Below are 11,240 nucleotides of genomic sequence, written 5' to 3' on the forward strand. Positions count from 1 at the left end.
TAAGTTGCATTGACAACGCCATTTCGCACAAGCTCACAATTCCCCTACTCTTCCCATCGGAGTACAGTATGACGGCGATGCGGGCCTCTACCTTCGGAGGCGGCAGGTTGACAACATCGAGTGGTGGAGGAACATGAACAATCTCCATAATTTCTATTAAAGATGGACGACATGGGGATGATGGCGACACTGTGACGGAGGAGAATTTTCTGGTGGTGGTGGCAGGTGAGACAAATGATAGAAGAAAGAGGATTATGACAATGAGGGATCCTTTCAATTTAAATGTAAATACGATCCATATATAATTACATAATATTATGTATTTTATTATAATTTAAATCTATTTTTCAATAGTAAATTAAAATTTTATTAAAGATTAATATTTTAAAATATTAAACTTTTACTTAAGAAAAAGTAAAATATTAAAGATAATATATTTTATAATAATCATATTGAAATAAAAAAATATAAAATATTCTTAAATAAATATAATATATTATACTGTAAACTATAAAATAATTTTAAATAACATATATATATATATATATATATATATATATATATATATATATCTTGTCATGTGGCTTATCATTTTCAATTTAACAGTATTCTCGTATTAATCGGTATTCTGTCTAGTAGGAGGGGATTATTTAGCAAACAGAACCCTACCATTTCAATGTTGTTTCTTCTTATCAAAATTACATCAGAAAACAAAAAAAGAGAACGTAGTTGGTGTTTGAGAAGGACGTGAGTTGTGAAGAGGTAAGTTTTATTGTTCTGTATGCTCCACTTCTTATCTCACCATTCTGCTTCCCACAATTAAATCACAATTCATTCCCTTTCGGTGCAGATCAGATCATTTCTAACAATTCATAAAAAAATTACATTTTTCATTCCCAAAACTGAATGACCCAATCTTCCGAGCCCAAAGGTTAGTTACAACCCTAGATTGTTTGAGTGGAAGAAGCCTTCTTCACTCTGTAATCGCATCCAGGCTTCTGTGTCAGTGGCTGGAGTTTGTATGTTCACTTATTACGACTCTGTGTGTATCTTGAACATTACGTGTTTGTTAGAATGCCAATTCTAGTGGCATCAATGAATTGGTAATTGATTGGGTTTTCTTTTCACTCATCATGTCCCTCGGCTGAGATTTCAGGCCAACATTTGAATTCTGTGACCAATAATAATGACTACAGTCCAGAGTGAGGGGGCAGCAAAAGGAACTGCCACAACTGAGAAAGCATTCAAAAGATGGGGCAGGAGAAGCCCATTTGTGAGATACGGCCTTCCTATGATCTCTCTCACTGTCCTCGGTTCTCTAGGCCTTGCCCAACTCTTGCAAGGCAGGTTAGGCTTTAGAATTATTATTATTGTGTTTGTTGTATTTTTCACTGTGATTCAATCATATATATTTGTTTACTTTACAACAACTATCTTTAAATTTAGGTTTACCACAATTTCTTATCATCTGACAATGTAAATTTCTTGTAGAGACAGAGTATAAAAATTTAACTGTGTTTATCTAACTCTACTTTTTTCATTGCTCATTCTGTTTGACTTCATCCTCATTCTAAAAATAGTGCAACTGTGTCTGTCCAGCAAGGATATTGCAAGGGTGAAAGATGATCAAGAGTGGGAAATAATTGAAACAAGAAAAGCATTGTCTAGGACTGGACCAGTGCATGCGTACAATCCAAAACAGATTTCCTTGGACGATGAGCTAAAGGTCTGTTTTCCTCTTCATTAACAATTTATCGTAGTCTAGATTGTCCATGATTTAATTTCTGTTTGTTGTTGCATAGGCTTTGCAACAAAAGGTGGATATTAGCAACTATGAATACAAGAAAATTCCTAAACCAAATGAAGGCAATCGAGACTAGAGTAGAGTTGTGGATTTGAAACAATTTTTGTTAGAATTTCTCATATACCGTTATCGAAATCAACTTTTATGGAGTCAAAAGCCAGTTCAATCTTGCTAGTGAAGTTGGTATTGCCCTGGATCTTTAGAGTTTTGACTTTTGATTATGACATTATGGCAGTGGAAGTTGAGATAAAATTTTGAAATTTGTGTACCAAGGATTTTTAAGTACGGTGCTGGGAATAGCAAAAGGTACTCGCTTGGTTCTACTTTAATAAGGGTGAGAAAGTGTAAATGCTTCTTGTCATGTTTTAGTTTGTCTTTTTCCCCTATCTTGCAGTGATGCAAATTGGATGTTATAACGATAATGCTAATGGAGCCACTTTTGTCGTCACAAAACTCAACACCCGTGGTTCATTTTCAGTGTTATCAAGTAAAATTGCTCGTAAAATTATTCGAAAGGGTAAGGGGATTTACTGATCTGTACGAAATATCTGTAGGCTCCAAAAAAGATTAGCACATTTCTGAAATTACTTTGTAAGGACGTGGTTACTTGTTTGCTTGGAAAGTACAACATTCCACCCATTGTTTAAATTACAATTCAAAATCCCAACTGCCTCCGTAACATTAAACTTTTTACTCTCAGGATTGCATGATGACTTCAATTACGGCTGTAAAAGGTACATCTATTCACAATTTTCTACTACATTAACTATCACCACATAACTGCAAATACAATTTAGAACACAGTCACCTTCCAAAGTCTCTAATATATGTACAATGACCTAGAAAAAAAATCCACTCTATATATCTTTGATATTGTTGAGATGCACAACTTTGAGGCCAAAGATGAAAATATCCATATACCATGATATGTAGCCTCAAAAGGAAACGAATTAATCTATCTAGTGAAAGTTATGACGAAAGTGTACTTTATGCTTCTCTAAGAAACAACTCCCTTGGCAAACATGAGCATGTATCCTAGTGACCTAGGGTAGCCAATGATCTCCAATTTTTGGGCCGTCTAAATATAAAGTTCGTGGGTGTATCCCGCAAAGTATCTCGTCACTTTCTTTGCAGCTCTTCGATGATCCATACTTGAATTACTCGAATATCCGCGTAACATCCCAACGGAAAATGTGATGTGAGGTTTTGCGCAAACCTATGCATGCTCTAGACTTTCAACAAAAGCTTATGAAGAGGTATGCATTTGTTCTTATTAAAGATTATTCTTCGGGTATTGGTTCGAATGAATCTGGTCACTCTTCGTAAATAGTTGGATACACTTGGTAAACAATTTCTTATCCGAAACACTAGAATTGAATTCAACAGAAGAGGAAGTATTAGGATTGAATTGAACAGTAATTATTTGGATTCTGCTAAAATCCGCAAGAGACTAGTTCAGTATTTTCCATTCCCAAAATTTTTGCAAAACTTGTAATTTGACAGAATTTCCATAAAGTCAGCAACCCAATTGTAATCGTGAAATCGTTATCCCTGACAAGTGATAACTCTTGTTGCAATAGACCAAGGCAGCTAGAACTTGCCTTCTTTGTGCAAGTTGATATTGTTGGTCTTTTAGTGGATAGTTCCCTGGTATATTCAAGTTGCGAACCCTATACTTGAGATAAAAAGGTTTTTAATATTTGGTTTGTAACAAAATTTAGTCAGTCTGCAACTGTGTAGTTAAAAGGTTAGTTCTACATGATGAGCCAAAATCCATTATCTAAACATATGGCGAAAAACAAGAACATTTGTTTACAATGCTGCAAGAGAACGGAATCACAAAGGACTAGAATAGAATGATGGACCACACTACATCTAATTATAAACACGTCCATGTATGGCAGGGATGGGTTCACTGGATTTGTCGTTTCAGACCTGCTTACACGTGACTTGTATCAGTGCAACTCATTTAGTCACATGTGACTTCCATGGTTTCTCCCTATATGCAAACAACCTAGAGTGCTGTGTAAGAAAATAACAAAATTCTGTTGGACCACTTGAGACATCATAGCACTTCCTCTAAGTTGATGGAGTAACAATTTTCTAATTCCAAAAGAGTGGTTTTTTTACATATGTAAGAAAATGTTTCAACAGTTTGTACACAAACTAGACAGATTTCACTCTCATACTAAAATTGTTAAACTGAATGTTTAACTTAATTTTGTAAGTCTTACCACTAATCTTATATTAATGTTTAACACATTCTTTTTATTAATTTCTATCATTCAAAACATTTTGTTTTCTTAAATAATATTGCTCGTTATCGAAACTACATCCAAATAGCTTTGCATCGTGCCAATTGTTCCAATCATAAATTTTATTAAGAAATTTATTTCACTTTAAACAATCTGTATAAAGAAATTAGCCAAAGTTATTTGTTACCAAAAAAAATACGACTTCATTTATTGCAAACTTTATTCAAAACACTCTTCCATCTTATTTCGCTTGGTTGAGTTAATTTAAATTAATTGTCGATACAATACTAAATAAAGGAAATGGCCGGAAAAAGAACTGATACAGCCCTTATTTTTTTTAAGATAACAATAATTTTTGTAAGGAAGAGAAAGTATAAAGGACTATAATTGAGAAATGGAAGAAGCAAATAACTTTTACTAGGGAGGGCTACATGGTTAGACTTGAATGTATCACAACATGCAGATGTATGAACTTGCAAAACCCTCAATAGGTAATGCACTAAATTTTGAAACAAAATTTAAGTGGTTTCATTAAACTGACTGTGTTTTAAATGTGCCACTACAAACTCTGCATAAAACTCAACAGGTGGAAGAGTTGTATAATTTTGTGAAGTTAGTGCATTCAACCATTGCCCAACTACCATTGATCTGGCATGTCAGAGTTTGGTAGAAACTAGAAAACCTTTATATTCACGAGCATTTACTGTGGCAAAATGTGCCATTGTTTCCTGTCCATTTCCATGCCTAGAGATGGAGAAATGTAAAAGACAAATTATTGAAAAGAACGAGTTCTGAAAGAATTGAAAACATATATTATACTGATGAGATCATCCCAACCATTTGCACAGCTACAAGCTTTATACCCAGGTGTCCCAGAAAAAAAAAAGGCATTCTTCTGTATGTACACCACCCCCAAAAAAAAGACATAATTAGAGGAAAGAAAAGTGAAGCCAAAAGAAAACCCTTTAAACCCCAAAATAGAAGTAAATTCCTGTCTACTGACCTTTTCTCCATTGGTTTTAAGTAACCCTCCACCCTTTCCTCAATATTTTATTCATTTTTACATATATTAAACAACAAAATCACAGCTCAGAGAAATCTTCTGTTTATGACTCCCGTTTACTACCACCCTCCCCCACATATTTTATAAGCCAAAATGGCAAAATCAGTGGAAGGGCTAAATTTGAAGATGGTTTCCCAAAATCCTTCTTGGATCACCTTGGGCTTGGTTGTGATCTGACTGACAACAGTGGCTGGAGAAGCCTCTGCCCTGATGGACTACCTAGTAACATGGCCTGAGATCGAGTAAGCATCTCAGCCATTGATGGTGTCTGATATGCCTGAACAAGACTTGACCTATCAGTGGAATCACCTCTTGCTGTTGCTCTTTGCCATGAATGTGAACTCAATCCAGAAAGTATATATGCTCTCCCAGATGCTTCATACACATGCCTACTCGCCATCCGCTCTTGCATTTCCTTAAGCTCAGCATCTAACGCAACACATAGGCGGTCGTGAGATTTGGCTGAAACAGTCTCCGAGAGCATCTTTCTAAAGTTTTCAAGGATTAATATTGCTCCACTTAGGTCCCCCCGTTCAGCTGCAACACGAGCCTGGGCCATTGCCTCAGCTGCTTGGAGCCTGTTCCGCTGTCTGTCCACTTCAAGTGACATTACTACCTGCCCTGAGATTTCAGTCCGCTTAATCTTAACTTCCTCACTTTCCATTGTTGCTGTTTCCTGAGTTAAGGGATCCTTGTATACACATTTCACCTTTACCAATGATGTTTCATTGCCAGATGCAGCTGGGACATTAACTGACACTAGAAAATCTCTCTCTTCATCGGCATACAGGTCTCCAACTTCGATCAATCCTTTGCGTCCATCAGCCATCACACGGCTTGGGTAACTTCCTGCTTTTAGTGAGACAAGGCTGATATTTGGGTGTACACACTCAATTCCCACTTGAAGCTCCTGAACAACTACGCTCAGAAGTCCTCCAATGCATTGTGCAAACGCATCCTGCAACACGGCTTCAGTCTCAATGAAAGAAAACGTGCCACCAGAAATCTCTGAAATCGAGTGCATTAGTGAAGCATCGTGATCTGCACCAAATCCAAAAGCATGCACAGGAATTTGAAATCCTGAACTATCAACACCACTGATAGAAGTGGGCAGAAGAAACTGGTAATTTGGTCGAGGCTGGTTAGTTCCAGAGCCATTGACAGTGTAATTATCTTGACCATCAGACAGCAGTATAATACTGGCAACTGGATTCTTTTCCTTTCGATCTTCCATTATCTTGGCACCTTTTCTCAGGCCTTCCGCGATATTGGTACCACCATTTGCAACCAAAGAATTAACAGCTTGCAGTGCCTGCTGACGCCCAGAATCAGTCATTCTGCACAAAGGAAATAGGCGACGAGCTGTGGAAGAAAAAGCAATAACAGAGAGCCGGTCATTAGAGCCTAGGTTCTGTATGACAAATCCCATTGCTCTTTTGAGTAGTGCAAGCTTAGTTCCAGCCATGCTACCACTCACATCAAGCACTGTGACCAAGTCAACAGGGGCACGTGGAGACTGAGAAATCTGTGCCAGGTTTGCCTGGTTTCTACTAAGGTTTTGTCTTTTGACTGCAGCTGTGTCTGCGGCAGCAGCAGCTTTGAGATGAACCAAAACTGTGAAGTTAGAATGAGTCTTGGATCCCGGAGCAGCAGATACTTCTGGGAATGTTTTAATCTCTATTGCTCTAGCAGCCTCAGTATCTACAGTATTCTCAATGCAAGGACTTCTCTCAGAAAACTCATGTTGATGATTCAAGGACTCATCATCGTCAAATATGCCTGGCTCAGAAGCCTGATAAAGTGGCACGACATGTCTCCTATTTAAATCTCGGTGAGGATGAGGTAGGGGTAGACGGTGGACCACTGCCATCAAAGCATCATTTTGGGGCCAATTGATTGAACTTGGTGAAACTCTGCCAGGGATAGGATCCAAACTGGGACCCGATAAAGGTATTTCCTTCCACTTTGCTCTACACACCGGACATATTTGGTTTCCATGTTTCACATTTGAAGCAATGCAGTGGAAATGGAAGGAATGTGAACATTCTGCAGTGAATATAGCATGGCCGGATCCTTGCTTCATTTTGGTTAAGCATATTGAGCAGGTTTGCTGAATGTTTGAAAATAAAAGCTAGTAAGAACATGTATAATACTATGTAAATTATTTGACAGACCTTCAAGGCTTCATGCAAATAAAGAAATTCATGAACAGACTACGCAAGGTAAATTAACAGTACATGAATCAAAAATCAGTTATAGTTCCAATAAAGGAAAAGTCAAACAAATATGAAAAAACAGAATATTTGAATTCCAGTACTCATATTTGATATACAGAGGTTAAAAAGAAATCATCTGCAATTTCCTTTTCCAACCTTAAGTATTTTAGCTAGTTAATTCAACATACAATGTGCACAATGGGAAATAATCCTCTATGGTTGAAGATATGTAGTCTTTGAATATTACCAAGTTATTTAATAATACTGTTGAAACAAACTATTCTGAAAAAGACAAAGGGAAAAGGCAATGATACATTGATTTAGAACGCCCCTTTCCCATTATCACATTTCCTTTTCAACTCTAGCATGATGCCAAAATAAGGCCTCCATTAAGCAAAAGATTTTTCAAATACAGAGATTAGAGGGATGGTGAAAAGTATAATCACCTTGTCTAGTCAGGCACACCTGAATGCTACAGAAAGGGACTAAAGAAGCATTTACATCGACCCAAAAGTATTGGAATCACAATTTATTATTCAGCAAATCAGGTCTACCAGTCATCAAAAACTGCTATTATGACTTGACTAAATGAACAAGCCAACCAATACATCATATAAGGATTGCTTTTAGAAAAATAAATTGCTTGGCCAATAGAAAGGAAAAGAAGGGAAAATCTTATCCATAAAAGAGGCATTGAAGCATGGAGGAAACAGAAATATCAGCTTAAGGCACATAAAAAGCACAATTGTTGATACAAAACTTCAAATTCACATGTCACTCGTATACCCTATTGGTACAAGTCAATAAATTGTAGCTCTAAGCCCAAGTTGCAGTACGGTAGAAGTGGGCTAAAGAAACCAAATCAATACAAGGAACCCAACTACTAAAGAGGCATTTTGGTCCCTAGAAAATGGTAACACCACCCTGGAAATTAGTCCTTGATTAAAACACCACGTACAATTCAAGAAATCGTCCCAACTCATTTCGCGTTACTACCCAATGAATTCAAATAAACTTCACAACTAAATCACACACCAACCTTAAATCAGGAACTATGTTATAAACGACCGATATTCTCAGGCACCAAAAATATGCTACTTCATTATCATGAACAACAACATAAGACAGTTCATTAAAATAACAAAATCCGGTAAAAACAAATCATTCCTTCCCTGACAGAAAATATCCAAACAACCTTGAAAACATTTAATTTCTTTTTATGTTAACAACGTTTAAACCGGATTCCTTTCATATATTGAACACGGTTAAAAAACATTCTTATTTTGCGCAAATTCATTTCTAGTCATTTTAAACTTTCACAATCAACCAGACCAAAATAGAACTTGTCAAAATATTTAAATAAAAAACAAAAGCATACACACGAGAAGAGAGAGAGAGAGAGAGAGTAAGAAGTTGGAAATCAATGAGAACCAGACCTTGGAGGATTTGCTGCTACTTTTGGAAAGTTTCAAGCCGTGAAAAGAGGAAAGCGGCGTGGTGGGGCGGGAAGAGCTGGTGTTCCAGCTGGTCGGAGAAAGTAGGGCGGCGTCGGAGAGGCGCTCGGAAACGACCGTGTGGGGCGGCGAATCGTCGTCTAACGTTCTGGGGACGAGCATGCAGAGGTTGAGACCAAGCGCGACCTTGGCTTTCTTCCACTTGCTTGCCATGGTAGGGAGACGTTGAGATCTCTCTGACGCCGAAAATACTGCAAGCCAAAAAGGAAAAAGCTCCACCCCGGAAATCCCAGATCTCAAATGGCTAAAAGCTTGGAGCTTTGCAGAGAGAGAAGAAATGGGGTTTTATGAAAAGTAGGAACGGAGCACGAAAACCGATGCCACTGAATGAATAAATATATGGTTGGAAGAGGAGGGGATGGCAGGAGGTACTACTAGCAAGCAATATAATGTAGCACTAGCATGGTTTGAGAGAGAAGAGAGAACAAACTGTTTGGTTTGGTATGGTCGTTGTTAATATTGAGAATGTTACGTTGTTTGTTGTTGACGTTGTTTTTGTTGGCGGCCATGGACTCAGTGTGTGTGTCTCTCTGTGTGCTGGAGATGAGTGTGTATTGTATCTGCGAGTGAGGAGCATTTTGACCTGTTTTTTAGGCTCCTTTACCCAAAAGATTAAAGACAGGGTAAAAGCCATGTAATCAAATCATTTTCAAACAATTTGTTTTTATTATTATTATTATTATTATTATTATTATTATTACTATTATATAAAAAATAATTTAGAAAGCACGTTTGGTTGAATGGGAAAAGTTGGTGCCACTGCTTGCTTTGCTTTATTATCTCCTCTTTACTACCATCAGATCATATCATGTCATCATCTTCATCTCTTTCTTCCTTTATTGTTCCTCCCTCTTTTCTCTTTCCTCTTTACCCTAACCAATCTTCTCAAATTCTTTATTTAAATATTATTTTCAAAATTCAACAAAATATTTTTTATTTTCTACCTTTTGTTTAATTTTATACTAAAAGTAACTGGTAGATTTTTAACAATGAAAGAAAATAAAACATTACATTCAATTCACAACTTTATGATAAAAAAAAGTGAGATTATTTTTATTTCTACATTTTTAGACAATGTGAGACTTCTTTTATTCTTGAATTTCAATCCCATTGCCATTGATATATTATTAGTATTATTACATAAAAAAATATATAATAAAAATAGCAGATGATGATTAGGTGATGCATATTTAATAAGAAAAGTATGAAAAAGGTTATTTTTTGCTATCAAGTACTGTAATTTTTTCTATTACAGTAATAAAATTAAATAAAGTGCGTACATTTTATGACTGACTCGTTATGATTGATTTGGGTTCGAATATCGATTCGGTGAGGATAACAAATTACTGGTTTAGTTAATAAATCATTAGTAGAAAATAAGTGAAGTCACACTTAGGATATACATATATTAACGAAATCTAAATTAATTATCAGTATTTAATTAGGTTTAAATTTTCTTAGGTTCAGTTGGTGTACTGTGGTGAAAGAAAGAAAAGTTGTTGGTTTGGTGCAGAAGAAAAAAACAAAGAGAAATAAGATATCCACTTGCTTTTAAGTCATTTTTCCCCCGTAATAATGAGAAAAAAGAGAGGGAAAAAACCCAACTTAATTATTGTGTGATATAATTAAGTAGGTTAGTTTTTTAACCTCTTTTATAATTAAGTATCTATATTATATAATAGAGTAACACTATTAATAGTAAATAAACATATTTTGTATTCATCTGTTTCTAAATAAACAATTTATTTTTTACTTTTCTTTTTCTCTTTCATTTCTTTCATCTTTATCAGGTTGATCATTTGAGTATATTAGGATTGATTTATATGTAAGTGAGTAATTTGAGTTGTATTTGTCTATATTTAAAAATAAAGAAAGTTTATCCGGCATTTTAATTTAAATTAACGAATATATATATATATATATATATATATATATTGCAACATGAAATTACATAAAATCAGATATTTTTATGAAAATAAATATAAAATTCTTATGTTGTTTTTCATTAATAGTTTGGTATATTTGTATTTTAGACCAGTTTAATATTAATATAAAAGTCGTTGAAAGTTCAAGCACATTTGTCGTATCAATGTAAAAGTTCTTAAATCATTAACAAAAAAAATTAGAATTACTTTTTTCAAATAATTATAAAAATTAATAAACTTAAATATAGAACTGAATAACAACAATACTAAAACCTAGTTTAATATATATTTCCTTTCCATTATCTTCCCAAGTAATTTAGATTTTTTTGTTGTTTTTGAGAAATACTTAGATGTTTACAAGAAAAATCAAATAAAATAAAAATAATTTCTGCGCAAGCTATAATATTTTCATTTATTTCTCTTCTAAAAACTTCTTATTTATCTGACCAAATCCTTTATCATC

The 11,240-nt window shown here is 35.1% G+C and overlaps 2 protein-coding genes across 10 annotated transcripts; one reads left to right on the forward strand and one right to left on the reverse strand.

Moving 5' to 3' along the window:
- Window positions 1-604: 604 nt before the first annotated feature.
- Window positions 605-2,262, forward strand: LOC137827681 (uncharacterized). Of its 9 annotated transcripts, none has more exons than XR_011083766.1 (6): window positions 605-762; window positions 851-1,019; window positions 1,157-1,347; window positions 1,600-1,726; window positions 1,803-2,110; window positions 2,199-2,262. XR_011083766.1 is itself a non-coding variant. In XM_068633929.1 (5 exons), the coding sequence occupies exons 3-5, from the start codon at window positions 1,187-1,189 to the stop codon at window positions 1,878-1,880; spliced, it is 366 nt and encodes a 121-aa protein (XP_068490030.1). In that variant the 5' UTR covers window positions 605-762; window positions 851-1,042; window positions 1,157-1,186; the 3' UTR covers window positions 1,881-2,262. The 9 variants fall into 9 exon arrangements, 7 of the variants coding, with proteins under 7 accessions (XP_068490030.1, XP_068490029.1, XP_068490031.1 ...); XR_011083767.1 differs by having other exon boundaries at window positions 669-762; window positions 856-1,019; XM_068633929.1 differs by having other exon boundaries at window positions 851-1,042; window positions 1,803-2,262.
- A 2,586-nt stretch (window positions 2,263-4,848) lies between these two features.
- LOC137827680 (E3 ubiquitin-protein ligase WAV3-like) lies at window positions 4,849-9,492 on the reverse strand. The gene is made up of 2 exons (XM_068633927.1): window positions 8,775-9,492; window positions 4,849-7,232 (listed from the first exon to the last, which is right to left on the reverse strand). The coding sequence occupies exons 1-2, from the start codon at window positions 9,003-9,005 to the stop codon at window positions 5,274-5,276; spliced, it is 2,190 nt and encodes a 729-aa protein (XP_068490028.1). The 5' UTR covers window positions 9,006-9,492; the 3' UTR covers window positions 4,849-5,273.
- Window positions 9,493-11,240: the final 1,748 nt, after the last annotated feature.

The sequence above is a fragment of the Phaseolus vulgaris genome, chromosome 7 (genome assembly GCF_000499845.2).
Source record: "Phaseolus vulgaris cultivar G19833 chromosome 7, P. vulgaris v2.0, whole genome shotgun sequence".
Lineage (NCBI taxonomy): Eukaryota > Viridiplantae > Streptophyta > Magnoliopsida > Fabales > Fabaceae > Phaseolus > Phaseolus vulgaris.

Excerpts from the sequence above, each read along its gene's own strand:
- LOC137827681 (XM_068633929.1), top strand. The coding sequence starts at position 1,187 with ATGACTACAGTCCAGAGTGAGGGGGCAGCAAAAGGAACTGCCACAACT. Across the intron at positions 1,348-1,599 it reads GCCCAACTCTTGCAAGGCAG|CAAGGATATTGCAAGGGTGA; the intron begins GTTAGGCTTTAG and ends GTGTCTGTCCAG. Across the intron at positions 1,727-1,802 it reads CCTTGGACGATGAGCTAAAG|GCTTTGCAACAAAAGGTGGA; the intron begins GTCTGTTTTCCT and ends GTTGTTGCATAG.
- LOC137827680 (XM_068633927.1), bottom strand. The coding sequence starts at position 9,005 with ATGGCAAGCAAGTGGAAGAAAGCCAAGGTCGCGCTTGGTCTCAACCTC. Across the intron at positions 7,233-8,774 it reads GTAGCAGCAAATCCTCCAAG|CAAACCTGCTCAATATGCTT; the intron begins GTCTGGTTCTCA and ends TCAAACATTCAG.